The sequence below is a fragment of the Macrotis lagotis genome, chromosome 1 (genome assembly GCF_037893015.1).
Source record: "Macrotis lagotis isolate mMagLag1 chromosome 1, bilby.v1.9.chrom.fasta, whole genome shotgun sequence".
In the NCBI taxonomy this organism is placed as follows: domain Eukaryota; kingdom Metazoa; phylum Chordata; class Mammalia; order Peramelemorphia; family Peramelidae; genus Macrotis; species Macrotis lagotis.
This window is the reverse complement of record NC_133658.1, coordinates 547,017,730-547,040,357: the sequence shown is the minus strand read 5'-3', so window position 1 is coordinate 547,040,357 and position 22,628 is coordinate 547,017,730. Positions and strand designations below refer to the sequence as shown.

The 22,628-nt window shown below is 34.8% G+C and overlaps 1 protein-coding gene across 3 annotated transcripts; it reads right to left on the bottom strand.

Moving 5' to 3' along the window:
- Nucleotides 1-5,421: 5,421 nt before the first annotated feature.
- On the bottom strand, nt 5,422-21,366 carry PCNP (PEST proteolytic signal containing nuclear protein). 3 transcript variants are annotated; one of them, XM_074214383.1, is made up of 5 exons: nt 21,076-21,234; nt 14,105-14,325; nt 10,231-10,305; nt 8,442-8,497; nt 5,422-7,260 (listed from the first exon to the last, which is right to left on the bottom strand). In XM_074214383.1, exons 1-5 carry the CDS (start codon nt 21,137-21,139, stop codon nt 7,131-7,133), a joined length of 546 nt encoding a protein of 181 aa, XP_074070484.1. In that variant the 5' UTR covers nt 21,140-21,234; the 3' UTR covers nt 5,422-7,130. The 3 variants fall into 3 exon arrangements, with proteins under 3 accessions (XP_074070484.1, XP_074070486.1, XP_074070485.1); XM_074214385.1 differs by lacking the exon at nt 21,076-21,234 and adding an exon at nt 14,349-15,164 and having other exon boundaries at nt 14,105-14,273; XM_074214384.1 differs by lacking the exon at nt 14,105-14,325 and having other exon boundaries at nt 21,076-21,366.
- Nucleotides 21,367-22,628: the final 1,262 nt, after the last annotated feature.

Here is a 22,628-nt window from a genome sequence, read left to right as displayed (position 1 = left end):
CTCCTAGGTTAAAAAAATAATATCACAAGTAGCCAGAAAAAATAGCAAGGAACAACATTCAGGACTAAACAGTAGCTATAAGGATAAGAGAGCACAAAATAAATACTATATTACAAAAGGTAAAAGATAAAAGCTCAAAATTAAGAATAAATTACCTGACAAAACCGATATAATCCTAAAAGGGTAGGGGTGGAGAAGAAGAGAATGAACCTTCAGTCTAATAGAGCATTTCTCAACATTTTTCAATGAAAAGAATAAACTGAAAAGAATCTTTGAAAAGCAATCACAGGAGTCAAGAAAATTCCAAAAAGAGTAAATTCACTGAAGCAATAGGAAAGGACTCATATGATGGGGAGAACTATATATTCTAATAAAGGAGGAAGAAACAAATGTCCTCTAAAAGTCCTAATGTCTTTAAGCATCATAAATAAGGCAAGAAGGCCTGGGGGCAAATATATATGAATATATACATACAGACAGACAGATATATGATCTTTTTCATATCTAAAGTGAAGACAGAAAAGGGAAGGGAAAAGAAATACACTGGAGAAGAGGGAAGAAAAGATTAATGTGAATAAAAAAAGACTATAAATTTAGAGGAAGTGGTTTTTTATCATCCAAACAAAATACACCCCTCCCGACACACACTCAAGGAGTGCAGAAGAGAAAAACATTAAACTCAACAAAACAAGGAGTAATAGGTAGAGGAGAGGAGGGTTAAGAGGTAGGGAAGAAAGAGAGATGGATTAATCAAAAACACAGTAAGGTAAGTGAAGTTGACAAGAATCAGATTGCCAAGTATTGTACTCCTTGAAGAGAAGGTATGAGGATAGGATGGAGGGAAATAAAATTAAGAATTATAACCATGAATGTGAATGGGACTAACATTCATAAAATGGAAGAGGATAGGAGAATAAATCAAAAAAGCAGAATCTAACAGCTGATATTTACTAAAAATACATTTGAAATACCAAGATTCATACATGAGTAAATAAGGGGCTAGATCAAAATTTATTAATGTTTCAGTTAAACTTAAGAAAGCAGGGGTAGAAAAAGCATGTTCTCAGACAAGGTAAAAGTAGAAACAGGAATGATTGAAGAAGGAAATTACATTGTTCTTAAAGGCACTATAGACAATGAACATTAATCCTTGAAATAGGCACTGAATAACAAAGCCATCTAAATATTTAAAGGAAAATTTAATCAATTTACAGAAAAGAATAAAACAACAATGATAAATTGTTATAGTTGTAAAGTAAAACTATAATAATTGGAGAACCGAATGTACCACTTTCATTAACACAAATCTAGTAAAAATGATAAAGTAGTTTAGGACCTGAACTTACAAATTAGCTAAAACAGATCTTTGGTGAATACTTGATTGAAAGTTAAAAGAGTAAAATATTTCTTAGCTCCCCAGAACACCTTTAAAAACACTGATTACATATTCGGAAATAAACATCTTACAAACAAATGTAGCAAAGCATAAATATTAAACATATCCCTTAGTGATCAAAATGCAATAAAAATAATATTCACTAAAAGGCCTTTGAAGAAAGGATTAGATGTTTGATATGAAAGAATTCTAAGAATCAGTGATTCAAAAAACAAATCATAGAAACAACTGATAATACAATAAGCAAAACGACAAGGAGAAAACATAATAAAAGTAGTATTTAAAGGAAAATGTATATTGCTGAAGACCATCAACAAAAGACAGAAGGAACAGGAATAATGTGACAATAATGTAACAAAAAAGTATCACGTCAAAAAACCCTAACTAAACACAAAAATAAAAATTCTGAGAATAAAAGGAATAAATAAAACAAACAAAAAATCATTTTAAAATTGGGAGCTGTTTTTTAAAGTACTAAAAATAAAAGTTAGCTAAGTTGATTTTTTTTTTTTAGTTTTTGCAAGGCAATGGGATGATTAAGTGAATTGTTGCAAGGTCAAACAGGTAATTATTGTCTGAAGTCACATTTGAACTCAGGTTCTCTTGACTCCAGGGTTGGTACTCTATCCACTGTGGCCCCTAACTTGATTTTTTAAAAAAGAAAAGCAATGAAAAAAAGAAAAATTCACTACAAATTAGTAAAAAAATAAAAGAAATTAGAAATTATTTTGCCAAATTACTTGCCAAAAATGGATGAGATTAAATGTTTAAAAAATGGCCCACATTAACAGAACAAGAAATAACTTAAATAATCCAACATCATAAAAAATATGAACTCAAAAAAAAGCCCATAACCAAAATGGTTTTACAAATTAATTCAATCAAGTATTCAAAAAAACAAATCAATGTTTTCAAAAACTAGGATACTATCAACTCCTTCTATGATACAAATATGATCTTGCTATTTAAGTCATGAACAGAGAAAGCGGAGAAAGAGAATTATAGACCAATATTACTCATGAGATCCTAGATACATAAGGAGCAAAGTTAAATGTAATAATGTAAAACATTTTACAAAACTTACAAACATTATATAAATTTCTATATAAAAACAAGAGTCATTCCTTAATATACCCATATGAAAACTCTTTAAATCATTAATTGGGAAAAGCAAATTAAAAAACTACCAAGTTACACCTCACACCTATCAGTCTAAAAAAATAAAAAGACAAATGTTTGATTGTAGGAAGACAGACCCAGTAGTGCACTGTATCAGTAGTATACATTGTATCAGCCTTTCTGGAAAGCAGTTTAGAACCATACCTAAAATGGATAAACAACTCTTTTAAATTGTAATACCATTCCTAGGTCTTAAGTTACCTCAGAGATCAAAAAAGATGGAAAAGATGTCTATTTACAAAAAATATTAACTGGAGCTTAATTTGTTGTACTAAAGAACTGGAAATAGAGAAGATGTACATCAGTCTGGGGATGGCTGAACAAAACATAATGTGACTTATGGAAACATTGTATTTTAAAAGATGGATTCAGAAAGAACAAAGTCTTGTATGAACTGATGAGTGAATTGAGAACCAGAGCTTCATAATTAGTTACTTTATAAAGAAAAACAACTTTGAACACTTAAGAATTTGATCAATAACCAGATCAATAATTTGATTTAATCAATAATCCAGAAAATGGATGCTGGCATACTACTATCTCCTGACAAATGATATGGCTGTAAAAAGCACATGATATGTTAACACAAATGGCTGGCACATAGTGAGTGTTAAATGTTGACCAGCCCCATCCCCTGAGGGGAGGGGCTAGTAAGAAAGTCTTAAGGTACAGACTGATATCCATTTTTGAACATGGTCAATATGTGAATTGGACTACATGTGTTTGTTGCTTTTCCCCTTCTTTTTCATGGAATGACTGGAAGAGACAAGCTAATAGTATTGTCAAAAAAGAAAAGGTTAATGAAACTTTTTAAAATGCACAGAAGCAAACACAGTTCAGAAGGAAACCCAATTGAGTTTTCAAAATAGCATACTTCATTTATATATTTTAAAAGGAAAATCTAAACTTAATATTTGCAATCTCATGTACAATCTTTGCTCTGCATGTGGAGAAGTTCATTTTATCTGATGTTTAAGTTCATAATAAAAAAATAAAAATGTTACATAGTAGAGGATAGTGATCCAAGTTCTAAAACTCCTTGATGAAGCAGAGAATGCTTTCAACTGCCTATTAGCAAAAGGACAGAGTACTTGAATAAAGTAAGCCCTAAATATCAAGTTGATTATTGAAACAGAAGAGGGAGGCCTCAGCTTAAATCAGTAGTGAGAAGTAACATTGCTATTCCTCCCCCAGCTCCACTGTGTCAGTCTTCTGAGAATAGTCAGACTTCAGGGATTTTAAAATGAGGTATGAGAGGAAGAAGTCTAATAGGAAAGGAAATTCATTAATATTCATAGGGCATAATGGAAGGGAGGACACAAGAGTAAGGATGAAGAAGAGCTAATAAAATTGGGGTATGAGAGAGTGGAGAGATGTCAGATAGGTAAACTCCTAGGTAATCTTAAACTAAATCACAGAGATTTTGAGTGGAATCATAGTGTAGATTGTTATATTCCTTTACAGTAGTATTGGTAGCTTATCTCGAGTTGGTATTTTTATGCACTATTCAAAAAAGGGTAAGGATAAGGTATATAGGAAGCAAGATAAACAAAAAGATTTGTCCAGGCTATAGTCCTCTTCCTGGAGTAAGAGATGGATGGGAAAAGGAAGGCCTCTTGTATGACTTCTCCTTGGTTAAAGAATGCTTAAGTTTTGATTTTCTCATCCTCCAAACATTTCTCCTTAAGTTGTAGAAGCAGCTAAGCAGCACAGTGAATATGGTACTGAACTTAAAGTCAGGAAGATGCAAGTTCAAATCTCAGTCTCAGATACTAGCTATGTCACCTTGAGAAGGTCATGTAACCTGTGTCTGCTTCAATTCTGAAATAGGAATAAACCAACCTCCTGGGGTTGCTTTAAGGATCAAATGAGAGCCTAGCAAAAAGGCTCTATGAAAATTCTTCTTCCCTTTCCATGTACTTACAAATAATATGCTAACATTTACAATGTGCTTCACAAGTATTTCATGTGATCCTCACAACTCTTAGAGACAGATGCCATTATCCCTTTACAGATGAGGAAATTGTGACAATTAGGTTCACAATAAGAATGTTTTCCAGACACTTCTCCATTAACCCAATTTGAGAAGCATGCCATATAAAATGGACCAGTCCTGGAATCTCTTTCCAGCTTTTTTTCACAAAGACCCAACTCCAGAGTGATCTCTTGTATTTTGCCTTTTTGCCTTGCAGTTCTTCCTTAAGGATGACCTTTCCTTCTTCAAAAATTTCAGACCACTTTACGCAGAGGGACTTTCTCCTTTCTACTTCCTGCATTATTATGAGTTGAATATGTTTTATAATTGTTATATTTTAAGGTCTCTGAGAGTACTCTGTCATATTTCTTTGCTTTCCCAGCACCAAAAGTAGTACAAAATATGTGTTGAGTTCCTATTTTCAAATAATATTAGCAGTTGACAATTATATTTTGCTTTTAAGGTCTATAAATAAAGCACTTTCCATAATCCATATGAGGTCAAGTTTTAGCTTGATCATTTAAATTTTAGGCCAACTTGGTTGACCCATGAAGTATTAACAGTCACTCAGTCAATAACTATTAATTAAATACTATGTGCCAGCCACATGCTGTGCTAAGCACTAAGACACAAAAGAAAGGAAAAAATAGACCCTTTCTTCAAAGAGCAAACATTCTGACAAGGAGACATGTTAACAACCATGTATTACAATTTTCAGTGAATACATTACATGATGAATGACTTGTAGTAGAGTAATTTAAAAATCTCATCTGTTCTTTTATAACTTGTCCCTCAGTAAGTAGGAATCAGTAATTTTATTTCACTTCTTTATGGAAGATGGCAACAGTTAAGGAGACTAGAACATACTGGATTACTGAGTTTCACAAATTTATTGGTATTTTAGTAAAGACATTCATCTCAGTCATTGCTCTCTCCTGACTTGACCTTAGGCGATCATTTCATTTGGGTCAAGAAAACATTCAGAAGAGGAAGAATTCTTACTTTAAACATAACAATAAAATGGAAAAAAACGGAAAGTCTGTCTAGAGTGTCTAAAGATAAATTTACGAATTTTGATACAGTTAAGTCGAATAAGAAAGAACTAATAATTCTATGTACATTTTCATTGTTTTATGTGGGGCTTATTCTAAATATAAATGCAACTGGACAAAAGTATTAGGAATATACAGAAAAAGGCAGCTCCTCTGGAACGATTACCTATTCTAAGAGTTTAACTGGCAGTTACCACCAATAGAATAGTCTAAAGCTGCCTTCAAATTCAACATTGAAGGAATTTTCAAGAAAACATTATACATTTGTTTATGACAAAGCTTTTAAAGATACTAGAACAGGTGTTCCAACGGCATCATATTTCAAAGAAATTTAAGATTACATATACAATACAAAAATACAAAAGAAACCTCTCAGAACTTACAGACTCAAAGTATAAGTGGTCAAATCTTTCATAAAATAATTTTAAAGATGCACTCTTATATTTTCAGTACCTGAAATGGGCCAGTGATCTATAAAGAAATTGGCTCATAAATGAGTGTATTTTATATACTAGTCTAATAATGAGGAAATTAACGTTGCTTAAATTCAGATTAATTTTTCACTAAATCAGTAATTTAAATGTTCTGACAAATACAAAAAGTGCATCTTTACCATCTTTATACAATGTTAATGAATTTTTGGTGTGTCATTTCTTTTAAAATTAAAAAAGCCAAATGTATTTGAACAATGTACATATTTTAATCACATTTTTTGGTGGTGTCTTACTTTTTAAAAGAAACAGCTTCCTTATATTTACCTCAAGTTCTGGTGGAAATGCTTACAGGAGCTTGTTAATACCGTTAACTCAGAGAAACACATTTAAAATACTTGCACAGTGAATTGCTTGTCCTTTGAAAACCAATGAAGTTAGGACAAATCCTGTTAAGGTATGAATCAGGCCACATCATATATTAAACACTTCACATAAAATTTCAAGAGTAATTATAGGTTTTTCTTGTTAGCTTCTGTAGCTGCTGTTATCAATGCCTAGTTCATGACTAAAAAAAAATCCATCAGAAAAAAAAAGCTGTCATATTTCTATTTTGTCTAAATTATTTTCAAATCAATGTTCCAGTAATACTTCCCTCCAAGTACAACATTTCTTCTCTATAAGGCTGTTCTTGGGAGCCAGATAGTTTAGGTAAAGATGGAGTTAAGTAGTTGTTTTTAATTTGAACAGTCAAAGAGACAGAAAACTTTTGCTTCCTCCTTAATGTGCTAATAGTTGTGACTAAAAAAATAAGCAATTCTTAAAAAGGTACCATTTCTGACCTCTTTATTATCTGAACCTTTTGAAACTAATCACATGAAACTACAAAATTAGCAAATGTCTTGAAATCTGTATATAAAACATAAATTACTTCTAATTTCAAACTTTCATTTATTAGTACACCACTCAATTTTTTTTAAAAGTGGCTCCAAAGATAGTCTTATACCATTCTTTTTTTCTTAAAAAAAAAAAAAGAAAAAGGAAACTGTTCTTTTAACATCACACCCACCCCATACCCCAATCTTGAAACACATCATTTAGTCATCATCTTGGTCATGGACATTTCCAAGGTGAGATTTTATATTTCGTTCCCACAGCTTCTGGTTATCAGAAAATCCATGCTTTCCTTTATTGAAGGAATTTGGTCCAGCTGATGTTGGTGTATCCCTATTTTTAAGAACGGAAAAGAAAGCATTTATCAACAGTTTCAAGACCTTCAGATAGCACTATAATAGAGAGGAAGGTATGAAAATTTCACCCTTTAATTCCCCCTCAATCTCCCTTCTAAAGTGCATCAAGATTTCAAAGTTCAAAATTCAAAACAACACCAAGTATCAGTTAGGAAGACACTAGTTAAAATATGGCCTAAAATACATTCTAGTTGTGAACCTGAATATCTGAATGTTTTACATGTGTAATCACTGTGGACATACACAAGATCTGGATAATTTTTATTCTACTATGAAAACTGAGTCAAAGAGTGAGGGGGCAATAAAAGATTAGTGTGATAAGCTTGTGATAACAGTTGACAAAACTAAAGAGATTTCTCATGTTTTCTTTACCATCTTATAAAATAAATAGTATTCCCATTTTACAGATGAGAAAAAATTAAGAGGTGAGTGGCTTGCCTATGGCCAAACAGCTAGGATGAAATCTTGGATTGGAGTTCAGAGATTCCAAACCAATATTCTATCCACTAAGTCTCCTCATAATTCTAATTATCTCATATTTTAGGGTTTCGAAATATGACACATTTAATATGCCACCTTGACCTAAGCAAATCTAAGAAATGATGTATTCTCTCCACCCCCTTAAATGAATCATCTCTAAAAGAAAAAATACCATGAAGGCATACAGTGAAATATTCATCACAATAATTTTCTGCTCATAAACTGTTATAAATGTAAAATTAAGAATATATCTATCTATCTATCTATCTATCTATATATATATATATTTTAAACCAACATGGTACCTTATGATTTTCCTTTATCTTTTTTTCTCCAATTTACAAAGGCAATGGGGTTAAGTGACTCACCTAAGGTCACGCAACTAAGTATTAAGTGTGTGTCTGAGATTGAATTTGAACTCAGATTCTCCTAACTCCAAGGCCAGTGCTCTGTCCACTATGCTACCTAGCTACCCCAATTTCCCTTTATCTTAAAATAAATTATGATAATCTCTCAATTCCTAGAATAAAACAAAGCAGTAGAGGTAAATCTTTCCAATATAACTTTGCCCAAAGAGATATTAGAATCTAATAATAATCTTCAATAACTTCAGCTCTTTTACAAGTTTTATTGACCATGATTAGCTAATAGTTTAAAATATGCAAAAAACTGAAATACCTTCCAATATTCTTCATCCGCATCTTTGCTTCTGGAGGCATTTCCTCTGGTTCACTCTATGGAAAAAAATATCACAGATGACATATTGGTGCAAAATTACAAATATTTCCTTTATAAAAAATTATGGATGACTACAAATAAGTTCTAATGTTTTTAAAATGGAAACTTAAAAAATCTATTTAGTAATTAATATCTTTCTAAAGACTTGAATTTATATAAAATTATAAATGCTTTGGAAATTTATTTTTTTTTGTTATTGTTAATTACAGTATAACTCATACATGAAAGGAGGAAAAGAAACTATCAAAACAATTTTAGGAATAATTAACTGTCCTTAACCGAAAGTAAAGATTATCAGATAAAAGAACAGTATTCATTTTATGAGGCAAACAAAGATCTTAATTCCAAGAAGGCTCTACTGCTAAAACACCTAGAATGACTAGTTTCTTCCAATTTTTCCTCTACCCCCCCCACCTGGCCTTCAGCCTAGCCCCACCAAGAGAAAGGTGGAATCCAGTGCTTTGGCCAACACTGCAAAAGTACTCCCTTCTCCTTTCAAACTATTGAAGTTCCAACAAAGGGGAAGATCTCAATACCAAAGTCTTTTGAACTGCCAAATGGTTCAAGATCAAAACTTTACATGATTTTATCAACCATATGATATCATATCAACCCTACTCACATCAAAAACACTTATGTGTTTTCATTCATCCATTCAAATAAGATCCAAAGTTAAAAGGGTTTGAAAATTCTCAGATGTTTACTGATGTTTTACTAGACAGTGAATAGTACCTCTAACATAAGGTTGTGAAAATCAAATGAGATTACATTTACACAAAGTGCTGGGTAAATCTGATAGCATGTGTGTATGTGTGTGTGTAGTACATATGTATGTGTGTGTCTATGTAAAATAAGCTACACAAATAAAAATGCTTGTTTTATTTTTCAGGTGCCAGTTCATCTTCATCTGAAACTAACTTCATGGACAATAGAAAACAGAGCCCTAAGAGTTAGTCCCCAAACTCTTAATCTTGAAATTTGGGTCATGGAAATGATCAGTTTTCATTTCAGTCAACTTCAGTGTGGACCACGAATATTCCCCCTGCAATCTTGATAAGCAGTCATTCAACCTTTACTTTAACCCCCTCATCAGTTACCTATTCTTTGAACACTCAAGCTTAAGGGAAATAGAACTCCCCATTTCAAATCACCCACCCATCCCCTTTCTCCCACAATCCTTACAGATACCACCAGAAAAGTTCAGAATTTTAGGGACACCTATCCATACCATTAATATTAAAAAGCTTCTGTACCTTTTGCACAGAGGGTATACACTACACCTGAAATGATTTTCCTCCTCTTTAATACCTCAGTTCACTTTAAAGGCTCAACTCAAGGGCCACTTCCTTCAAGAGGGCTTTCCTGATTCTCCAAGTAGTTAGTATCTCTCTGCTATCAGTGTAATTTTTTTTTTAAATAACGAAATGCATTTATCTAGGAACATGACATTTTCTTCCCATTCTGTCTCCCCAGTCCCTCTCCCACTCAAGGGTAAGGGATGGTTTTTATTTTTTTAAATGTACCTCTAATACACAAAGTGTTAATGGTACATTATAGGCACCTATTACTGACATACTAAATATATATTACCTTGCTATTTTCTACCCCATCACCCAATTTTTTTGTGTGAAGTCAGAGTTTTAGTCCCCTTGAAGTTCAAAAGTTCTTTAATATGATTGCTAAATTTAAATAATTTAATAGTAAGAAACAGAATCAGTCATTGACTTACATCATCATCTTCATTGAAAACTGCTGCTACTGAAAGGGTTTTAGGGGCAAGAGTTGGAACAGTTTCTTTAGGTTTCTAAAAAAATACAACAAAATAGATGAACATATAAACAAATTATTTATATATATGATATATATAATATGCATGCAACTCAAAGAGGAACAGTCACTTTTTTGTACTGAAAGAAAAAAAAAGATGTTTTTGTTTTGTTTTCAAAATACCTTTAGCAGTAAATAAGAGAGTATTTTGGACAAATCTCAACTTTTAGGTCCTTGATGTTTCCTTAGAATATAGTATTACTATTAGATGTCATAGACTGGATTAGTAATAGTTTTTAAATCAACATGGATATTTATATATTAACCCCTAAAATATCTTTTATTCATCAGAGTCCCATATATTTAATCTTACAGAGAAAATGTTTTCAAGGGCAGTCTATTACCACATGTATATCAGGGACTGAATAAATATTTACTGAATGCTTTTATGTAGCTTATAAAAATTAAGATCTTTTAAAATAGTACCAACCATTATTATTTGGATTCCTGATCAACAAATCAATCAATCCATACAATACAGTGAAATCTGACACAGAGCCCATTACCAACTACTTATTTCCTAGTATAAGTTTTAATAATTAGTAGGTTGAATAGCATTTTAATACACCAATGTCAAATTAAGGGAGGAATGGTAAACAAATCATTTAAATTGCCTATTTATATACTATAAAATAAATCCTGCCCTTAAAATTCATCTAACAAAAAGACCGCTTGTTGTAGTAATGATTATGTCTAATATGGAATTTTTTTCAAAAAGTATCATCACCTATCAAGATTACTGAAAATAGTTGGAAAGAAACCTAAGTAAGTTTTTAGATCAGGGATGGGAAAGCTTTTTTTCTGCCAAAGGTCATCTGGAGATTTATAACATCATTTTCTTAATATATTTAGTTAAATATTTAATTCACTCCTAAAAAGCTCCTAGATTTATTGAAATTCAAGTCTGGCTTGTAACTGCCATGGAACCTCAGATCAAAGTATGTTCCTCATTTCTGCTTTAGAGGAACCATTTTTAAATGATAATCTAGAAGAGCATGTGCACCTGGTAGTTAAAACACTGCTTTTTTTCAAATTAACTTCAGAAAATAAGTGTTGCCAGATGACAGCTATAACTAAATAGCATCAATAGTGGAGTAATTTTAGACAATTTACCTTAATGCCATGTCACCTAACATTAAGTTAATACTTATCCCTTATTGGCAAAATATTCCATTTATTTATTGAGCTTCTAACGAGCTTAAAATTATTTATCTAAAAGTACATGTTTAAATAGGATTTTAGAAGTTCAACATTCCTTTTGTTAAAATTCCAAATAAAGATAATAGAGAACCTGGTTTTTCATGTGCTAGTTAAAGCCAAGTAACAAATCTGAAGCCTTAACATAATTCAATGATTTTGGCATTAATATTTTTCTAGTATGCTGAAAATTATGAGAGTAGATTTTAGAAGTCCAAAGAAAAGAAAAGGTATGAGTATAAACAAAAAAAATTTAAGAGGAACTGGATATTGTAAATATGAAATTATGACAAAATTGTGATGGCTGAATATTGCAGACTTGAAGCTAAGAGACTTGAGAGATAATTTAGTCAAATTTTTTCCATTCTATGAATGAGGAAACTAAAGTCCAAATAATAAAACAAGTGATTTGCCCCAGGTCAAGTAGTTGAACTCAGGGAATGCTCCAAATCCAAGAACTCTTTCCATTTGCTCCAGAGAACCAAACCAGGGAGTCATATGAACAGAAAAGATAGAAGAGTTACTATCTGATTAAAGACCAAAAGAAAAAAAAAGATTAAAACCCAGTAATTTTAAAAATAGAATGGTTTAGAACCATATCATGAAGGCTAAAGTAGGGAATTAATTGAGGCTAGTTATAAATGAAAGGATTTTTTGTTTTTATGTTACATTCAGGAAAAGAACAAGCACAGCCTAGGCTATTTAGGATGAAAGGAATTGATAACAGATGGTCAAGAGAAAACAGAGCATTCAGATCCTATTTTATGTCTTTTCAACATGAAGAGACTTCATAATAATGGGGGGGAGTTATGAGAGAACTGAAATTCAAGTAAGTGAGAGATAATAAAAACACTTAACTTTCTGAAATAAGTTCAAGCAAAGATCTTGAAGATGGCATGTCAGCAAAATAAGTTAAAATAAATTAACTTAATAGATGGAAAAATTCTGGAGCAAAGTATTAAATGGATAATTTTTGAGTAAGAAGAAAGGAACTGATGGTTAATATAATCTAGCCCATGCTAATTAAAAACAAACCATGCCAGAACAATCACATTTCCTTTTTTTTTTGCCAGTTACAAGACCAGGATATAATTGGAAAACTACACAGAGAGAATATCTGAGTTTCACCAAATATCTCATAAATTTTCACAAATTCCTACAGCCAATAAAGATACAGGTTAGATGAAAACACAATTAGATGAATTGATTGAAGATAGTTGACATGTTATAGTATGTGTAAACAAAATGAAACTGGAAAAATATCTAAGCTATGAGAGAAATGAGATCTAAAAAGGTATTGAAAGACAAGAATGGTGATTTAAATTTAATGTGACAAAATTGTCAGAAAGAATTTTCCTATGAGGTCTAGGGATATTGGTGGGAGAAATATTTCCTAGCCAGAGTTACTAAATTCAGAAATGTTCCATTTAACCCACAGTCCCAGAATTACTGAAGAAATCAGTACTCTTCTTTTCCTGGCTTAAAACAAGTCATTTTTATTACTTCTGTACACAAAGGGAAATTCAGACCACAGACACAAAACCAGAACTTGAAGCTATGTTCTCCTACCAAGTGAACATTCATGGCCAATAGAAAGAATTACTAGTGAGTCAAGACAAAGGATCAAAGGGAGGTGGTAAAGAATTGCCAATGAACAGAAGATAGTTCAATGCTGGTAGAGCATTGATTAATGGGGCATAATGATCAAATAGTGATTGGAACATCCTGGGACAAGTGACACTAGTTGAAGGTGCTTTTCTGTTCTGCCTTGAGCATTCTTCCCCATGGGAACACATTTCCCCATAGTTTCTTCATATCTTCAATATTCTATATCCATATGCCTTTGCAGTGATGATATCAATCTCTCTAGAAGCACAACAAAATGACAGACCTAGGGTGCTGACACAGATCCAAAAGAATTAAAGAGACACTTTTCTCCTTTCTGAAGATATTTTCTAAAGCTGTTTAATTTAAATTTTAAGTTTTCATGTCTTATCATTCTATAATACAGTTGTCCCTAGGTTTTTCCACTAACCTTTCCGAAATAATATGAATCAAAATTTCCATACTCACATGGAGGTACACATAACCATATAAAACTATAGGTTGGGGCGGCTAGGTGGCGCAGTGGATAGAGCACCGGCCCTGGAGTCAGGAGTACCTGAGTTCAAATCCGGCCTCAGACACTTAATAATTACCTGGCTGGTGGCCTTGGGCAAGCCACTTAACCCCATTGCCTTGAAAAAACAAACAAAAAAAATAAATAAAACTATAGGTTACACGCTAGACAAAATGTCTTTTAAAATCTTTATTTTAATGTCCTTTTTTTTTTTAAAGTTTTTCCAAGGCAATGGGGTTAAGTGGCTTGCCCAAGGCCACACAGCCAAGTAATTACTAAGTGTCTGAGGCCGGATTTGAACTCAGGTACTCCTGACTCCAGGGCCGGTGCTCTATCCACTGTGCCACCTAGCTGCCCCTAATGTTCATATTTTCTCTAAGATTCTCAAACAATTTTCTGATTCCCTCCCAGATTCCACCCATCCCCTATGAATACCCCCAGGTTCAAAATAATGACTCACACTTGCTCCAAGTTTGATGGATATGACTGGTGCTTTCTTTGCCGTCTGACTGCCTATGGCAAACCCAAACTTGGCTATCTTTGCGGGCACAGGCTTGGATGAGAAGTCTTCGGCTTCTTCTTCAGCTGATCGCTTCTCTGCGCTGCGACTCGAATTTTCCCCTCCATTACTGGAAGAAACAGTCTTAGTTTTCACAGGTTTTTCTGCCTCTTCTTCAGGTCCTGGTGAAGTCGAAACAACTTACCAAGATGAGCTAATTTTACTGAGCAGAGTGATGGGAGCAGCAACCTCATAAAGCATTGTTATAAGGAAGGTACCTCTGTTAGCTGCACACTACTGACCCAATAGTCTCTCCCAACATACAGAGGGAAAAGAGACTGTGTGACAGTAGAAGAGGCTCCTTTGAATTAAATAGCATAAAATCAGGGTAATTTAAAATTACAAACATATTTTCCAAAAAATGAATACATTTTGACTAAATGTTCTACTACACAAAACCAAAAGTTCTACATGTGTGTGTATGGGGAAGAAGGAGGGTAAAAGGTAACAGTCTGCTTAAAACAAATACCCAAGTAGTAAAAACTCCTCTATATTATCTGATTTGATAGCAATTAACTGCTTATATTTAAGGGCAATCTTGAAGATAAGGAGAATAAATCTGACTAGCAATTTCTGGTAATGTTTTCTAGATTTCACAATTACAAAAATATCTACCAAAGAAGGGATCATTCAGCACTAGTTTGGAACTGAATTTACTGAGAAATATATATCTAATATCTTTAATAAATAAAATTTGCCCTAGAATTTTGATTGTACCAGAATTTCATTATTTGAAATTACACAGAAAGCAATTAAACAGAGAATCATTTGTGTGAATATAGTTGTTTCCCATTCTCATAGTGCAGTCACATTCTCAATTATCTATTTTAATAAAGGGAAATATTGTGGATAAGATCAAATAGCTGATAATCTACAAGTAATTTTCATTTAGTTTTTTAATACACTGAACATCTAAATTTTGCCTTTCTAAATATTTAGTATTAAATTTAAGACGGGGGAAAATTCAATTATCAAACTAAAAAACTAATTTATATTCCATAAGCATACATCAAATAAGCAACAGTTATATATATATATATATATATATATATATATATATATATATATATATAATTATAAGCAATATGTTAAGGAATATATTGGGTGTCTAAGTTGGAAACTAATTCAAGATTTAAAAACATTTTCTTTCAGCCACTATTCTGTTCTAGATAACAAGCATGCACACTGCTACTAATGGATATGTAGGTTAATGTATGGGAGAAAGAAAACAAGCTTCAGGAGCAGGCACAAATAATAGGAAAAACTGAAAGAACAAAAATCAAGAAAAAATGAAAAAAATAAAAAAATAGCAAATGTAATTGTTAGAAATCTATGCTTCAGGATCCTGAAATGGGAATTTTTTTTGTTATTGTTGTTCTGTGGATTAATAAGTACTTGAACAGAATGTTCAAGCTTGTTTGGGAAAATAATGGAAAGACCATCTTCAAGTTACTACTGTAAATTCCCTCTGGTCACAGGAAGCAATGAGAACAATGATCCAGTGCTACCAAGAATGGGATTAACTAAGATTTAATTTTGTATTGGGGGAAGAAGTTAAGGAATTAGGTGAAAAGAGTTTTTATATCTGATGGCAAGTGACAATTACTCCTTAAAATATTATAAACTACTGAGGAGTGAAAGGTTGCCCAAAATACAATGTTTAAAAATAATAAAATCTATGCTAGCTTCCCAATTTAGAATTTTCAGACAATGGGAAATGCAAAAAGAATTTATGAAAATACCATTTTTACATGTCTTCCTAAGTACTTTTAGGATTTTCAAGTATTTGTGATCAATTCTATTATATAGCTGTCCATATAAGTTTTAATTTACAACTAAACTGTCTGACAAACTCATATAACTACAAAGAAGATAATTTGGGAGTGAAATAACAGGAGAAACTTTTATATTATTATGATGAATTTTGTATATATTATATAGGTGAATTATATAGGAACATGGCCATCTAAACTCAAATGAGACTTATTTTCAGTTTATATAATGAAATAGAAAACACTAGAACAAACAACATAAAAAGAGGCAGGCCGTGTCCTAAGACAAGGCAAAGGTTCTATCTGCAATCCAGTAATTTGTTTTCTAAATATTTTTATAACTGTATCTAAATGTTTGGCTTCCTAAGAACATAAATGCAGTCAGACTTCACCAGAATGCCAGAGGGATCAAAAAGTTCAAGAATCTCTAATCTAAGATCTAAAGACAATACCTATTGATTTTCTCACATTATTCCCTTCTTCCTATCTCTGTTCCCAATCCTTATCTTTCCGGGGCACAAGAAATTTGAGATATTATATCAGAAATAATTCAGGGAAAAAAATTAAAGGGTACAGCAATACAGGATATCTGAGATTTGCTTGGTATGGGAAACTCCATTGTCATCCAAGCAGATTACAACCATAACTGAACAGATCTTATAACATGATGTGTCAGCTAGTGTTATATAGTGTATCTACAAAGTACATCTTTAAGTAGGTGTCAAAAGCAGGATTCAAAGCCCGGCATCCACCAAGCTAGGCATTGGGGACAGCAATGACAAAAGTTATATATGGAAAAGGGTGACAACCCCTCTGTGTCTGACCTGTAGCTTAAGTACCTAGTTGCATTCTTGGAAAAAAATCTGGTTAGACCAATCCTCTATAGAACAAAACCCAAACAGAAGTCAGAAAAGTTCCTCTCAAACAACACATTATGTAAAACTAAATTTTATCCTTTCCATCAATTTAAAAAAGCAAGCCAAAATATCATCTATTTCTCAAGTCTACTCTGAAAATAATGACTAATATATACCAATTCTATTTGAGAGCAATAATTTGCCCTTGGGCTTCTAAAAGTTAAGTCTTCTGCTGATACTTCACAACCAGGATGCACTTTTCACGACACCAGGTATGGAGACTTCTAAGCCACAATCAGATCCCTAATTATGGAAAGAGAAGGAAGTATATAAAAGTGGGAACTAATTGATGATGATCATATGGTAAAACCTTCTCCATGGAGGATGAGGTCCACACTAAGGGAATTGATTATCTAATTTGTACAGGTGGATTTCATCCTTTTGAAAGGATGTTTTGAAGTGTTTTAACACTTCCAAATGATTTTCCCTGTTTAATGATTTTACTTGGAATAGGTTCCCCAAAATACAAGATATGGAAAAGAAAACAAAATAAGAAACTGAAATCAAACGGTCTGGCAGCCCAACCTACTTATCACTGTGTTGGTTGTTAGGTAAATTTCTTTCTTTCTTTTGGTTCTGCAAGGCAATGGGGTTAAATGACTTGCCCAGGGTCACACAGCTAGCTAATTATTAAGTGTCTGAGGTCACATTTGAACTCAGGGCCTCCTGACTCCAGAGCTGGTGCTCTATCCACTGTGCCCTCTAGATAAATCTGGTCTGGGAAATTCTACTTGCTGATAAATTTCTACTGTTTTGTATTATATATTATCAGTTCATATGAGAAAAATGATATCCTAAATAACTCAAGCTTTAAATAGCTTCATGATCTAATTATTCAAAACAATTAACAAATATATTTAAAATAGTACCTTCTAACTCTATACTCCATATCCCAAATAAGTAACCTTAACAGACCCACAAATTTAAAGCTGGAAGGGACCTTAGATATCATTTAGTCCAACCTCTTCATTTTACAGATGAGGAATCCAAGATCTAGAAAGGTTAAGTGACCTGCCAGAGATCAAACAGTAAAGTCAGAATTTAAACCAAGGGGCTCAAATCCAAATCCCACATTTTTGCTCACTGAAGTATGCTGCCTCCTTACAAAGAACTATTAAGTCTACATATGTTTAATGTAATTTTTATGCTTCTCTATAGGTGCCGGAGAATAACTGCAAACTGTGGTAACCATACTGTAAATTCTAAAAATGGGCATTGCATATATTTAGTCATAGCATACAAAAAAGTGTATAATTATTCTCACAGTTTTCCTATTTAAAAACATTTATTTATAAAAGTAAATTTCTTTAAAAGCACAAAAAAGATGTTAAGATCAGTTTTTGATTGAAGTTTTCTTAAAGGAATTCATTTGTATCCCTTAAGAGCTCATATAAAATGTTTAATCAATCTGAAAACAAACAGATGACTCTTACATTCATGGAAATTTTTCTTTCCCTAATAACTAGGGAAAACTACACAAAACCCTGAAGCACAGAGATGCCTTTTTGAAAAGGATGCTAAATAGGGAGGTTCTAAGTAATTTTTTGGAGCCTGTTTTCAATTTGGTAACAGAAAGTCCTTAAAACTCATTTAGCAGACCACAACTGGCTAAGCCTGTGATTTAAGATACCAACGCATTTTTTTTCCCCTGGTAAGATTTCTGTTTGCTTCCCTAGTTTTAAAGTTCTGCTATGACAAAATTTTTTTTTTGGCAACACAGTGGGGGGGGGGGAAGTGACTTGCCCAAGGTCAAAGAGCTAGGTAATTATTAAGTGCCTGAGGCTAAATTTGAACTCAGGTCCTCCTGACTCCAGGGCCAGAGCTCTATCCACTGTGCTGCCTAGCTGCCCCTATAACAAAATTCTTACCAAAATCTTGCCCTCATCTATTTCTCCTCCTCTGCTTTCTCAATGTTCCAAGGCAGAAAAAAAAAATCAAGCTGTCTAGCCTTGACTCTAATCCAATTTGAGGAAGTCCCAATAAAAAATCCATGAGAATCAACTTTATAGTTTATTACCCTGAGATCAATACTATGGCTGTAAACCTATTTCAACTTGCATAACAGACACTAAGAAATATTTTAGTGTATCCAGTTATTTTTCTATATTGTTTTCTCTGCTACAAAAATGTCCAGCACTTATATATTCGGATTAATCGATTTGAAATCAAGTTAGATGAATAAATTCACTGAACTTTTTGTTTCTCTAATTAATTGGGGGGGAAGTTCACAAGACCCTTGAAGCACACATTTGAAGAGGGAGCTAAATAGGGAAATAAATGAAAAAAGACAATTGTTAATAGGTCATTTAGAAAATATATTTGAAAACTCTGTTAAGCTGCTTTCCTCATAACCACCCTGTGAGGTAGGTAAACCTAATTTTATAGGTGAGGAGACTAAGGTTCTGGAAATTAAGTCTCACACCACACACACACACACACACACACACACGCATACACATGAGAGATTATTTATCTTTACGCTATATACAAAGGGGATAAGATTATAAACAAGTTAAATGTCTGGCTTAGGGATTGGAACTTTTTGTTCACTCCAAGTTCAACACTAAAGTTTAAGGGTCTACAAGTAGTTGGGTTTTTTAAAAAGCATTTCACTCTCCTTGTATATTTTTAATATAACCTGACAAGATAAACCTGGTTTATAAATAATGAGGCACTTCTGTTATGGCTAATAATATCACATTTGATACAAACTACTTCACATCATATTGTTACAACTCTGACATCAGTAATTTTCTGTTGCATTCACATTTTGACAGTTATAATAAATTTCTCATTGAATCAGCACACTACTACTTGGCCGATCACTATTTTTTTCTGAAATCATAGTGGCAAAATTGCACACTAGGAATTATCTGCCTTGTTTTTTTGCAAGGCAATGGGGTTAAGTGGTTTGCCCAAGGCCACACAGCTAGGTAATTTAAAAAGAAACTGTAGCTATCATATTAGCTTCCTTGGACTTCTTATCTTTTGTGGGCTTCCATCAAAAATGACTAAATTATTCTCAATTGGGGCCACCTGTTTGTTAAGTTTTCTAGGTGGTTTTAAGTGTTAATGTTGTAGTATTTTAAGGTGGTACTCCTTAAGTATTGCCTTGAGGCAATATTAAAATTTAAAGTTTACTATGCTTAATTTTGAATTGAAAAGCATGTGATGTCAAAATAAAAAACATAAAAGAATCAAATAAAGTACAATATTTCTTCCTATCCAATCTGGACCTCTGGATATAAAAGTAATTGGATATTTCAGTCATTTTTCTTTAGAAGGGAATAATTTTGAATAGATAATTCACACTGAACATTAAAAGGGCACTTCGCTCCTCATGTCACTCATTCTTGGGCTCTCTAAAACATTTTCCGCGGGTGAAAATATTATAAATTGGACCATTAAAAAAAGATAGACAAGTTTGGGGGTCTACTTGTATTAGGGTTTGGAAGGGGGAAAGGGGATGGCCTAATTATTATGTAACGTATCTTTTCCCCTCCTACAAAGCATTAAAAACCCATCAGAATGACAGGAAGAAAGGCAACAAAGCTACCATTAATCTGAGTTTTATTTATTCCACAACGTAACAGAACACGGCATAGGTCACACCAGACCATTTGTGCGCCTAAAACTCTGGCATTCTGCCTCCTAGCGACAGCCAAAAGGGAAAGGAAAGGAAGCTGGTCCAAGGGAAGGCCACAAGATCCTGACCCTGAGAACGTGCGGCTACTAGACAATCCATCACTTTGGTGCGGAGATCACAGCCTCCCTCCCTCCACCTTTCCCAGGACCACAACAATTACGAGGGAGGAGGGGGTGTTGCGGGGGGACCTGACTGCTTCAGGGGCGACCAAGCAGCGGATGGCTTCGGTGGGACACCGGCTGCGGGGCCGCATCCACTCGGAAGGCCCCTCACCCAAGGAGGGCCGGCCCCGCACTGCGGCCCCGGGGGAGCGGCCCGCCCCGCCCCCACCCCTCATCGCCTCCTCGAGGGTGGGACCCGGGGCCGGGCTGCGGCGCCCCCGGGGCAGAAGCCCGTCCGGCCCGGCCGCCTCGTCTCCCGCCCCCGCCCCCCACGCCTCGGCCTCCTGCCTTCCCCCCCGCCTCACCCCCCACCCGAGGAGCTCGGAGGAAGGCCCAGAGCGGCCCCCGCGGCCCGCGACGCTGGGTTTGTTTTCACCTCCGGCGCTTCCTGCTCGCTGCGGCTTCTCCGGCTTCTCCTCTCCCGCTTTCCCGTCCGCCATTTTCCCCGCGGCTTCCTCCCCCGCCACCGCGCCGAGGACGTCACGACCGCGGCCCCGCCCCGGCCACCATAGAGAGCGAACCGAATGGCGGCCGGCCGCGGTCTCCAGGAGGAAGGAAACGGCCTAGCCAACCTCCCTGCCGGAAGCTGCAGTGTGACGCCATCTCCTCTAATATCGCGGAAGGAAGGCCAAGACCGGTCTCCACCTACCATTGGCCAGCCGCATAGCCAATCACAGGGAGGGTTATTTTTTTAATCTCGTTGATCCAATCCCATTGGCCCTTGTACCTCATACGGAGCGGGATAGTTTAGCTCGATGCCCCGGGAGGGAACTGAGAGTCCCCCGGTGAGACGGCCACGCCTGCGCCGCTGCCACAGCGCGTCTATTGGTTCCGGGGCAGCCCGCCCTGCTTCCGCCCATCTTCCGGAGGACTTCGCTTTCCATCAAAGCCCTCCTTCATTCCAGTGGCTCCCCGTTGCTGCCGCGATGAAATATAAGCGTCCTCTGTTTGAAGCCGCGGGGCTTAAAGGCGATGAACTGGTTCCTGCCTTCCTCTGAGACTGCTGTCACATTCCTAGGCTGCTTGAGGGCAGGGCCTGTTGCCTCGTACATTCCCAGCGCGGCACCAGGTTTATTTTCCCGTCCCTGGGACGCTAGTGCTGCTCACTTGCAATCCCTATTTCCCGAGACTCGCTGCACCCGCATCTCCCATCAGATTTTCCAAATTCATTTCCCGTCATCTGATAGCTCAACCCCAAATTAATCCATGTGTTCTGTATTTTTATGTATACAAATATTTTCTCCCAAGTGAAATGTTTATTGATCATTTAAAAAAATTCGTATCCCGAGCACTTGGGCAGCAGCACAAGACACGTGCTGTTAGTAGGCACTTAAAAAATGCTAGCTGAGCTGAAAGAACCCAGGGAGAGAGGGAGCAAAAGAAAGGAAAAGGAGGGAGAAAACAAGTATTTGTTTCCTATTGTGCCCAACCCTGTAAGAACTTCACAAATGTCATTTAATCCTCACAACGACCTGGAGAAATATGCATTATTCTTCACATTTTACAGTTGAGAAATCAAATAATTTTAAAGATAAGAAAAATCGGATTCAGAAAGATTAAATAACTTCTGTATAGTGATGTGGATTTTAAGAATCCAAGTTAGAACTGGAAGGTCCTTTTACTCAAAATTCATTCTTTGTATTATGCCACAATAACCTTAGTTCAAGATGAAGGTCCCTTCCAGTTCTATGTCGTGATTTTAAAAGATCAAATGTTGGGGCGGCTAGGTGACTCAGTGGATAGAGCACTGGCCCTGGAGTCAGGAGTACCTGAGTTCAAATCCCATCTCAGACACTTAATTACCTAGCTGTTGACCCCATTTGCCTTGCAAAAAAAAAAAAAAACTAAAAAAAATTTCAAATGTCTTACTCTGATATTGGAGGCCTTATAGCATCTGGATACAACTGAATTTTCCAGCCCTATTTCCCA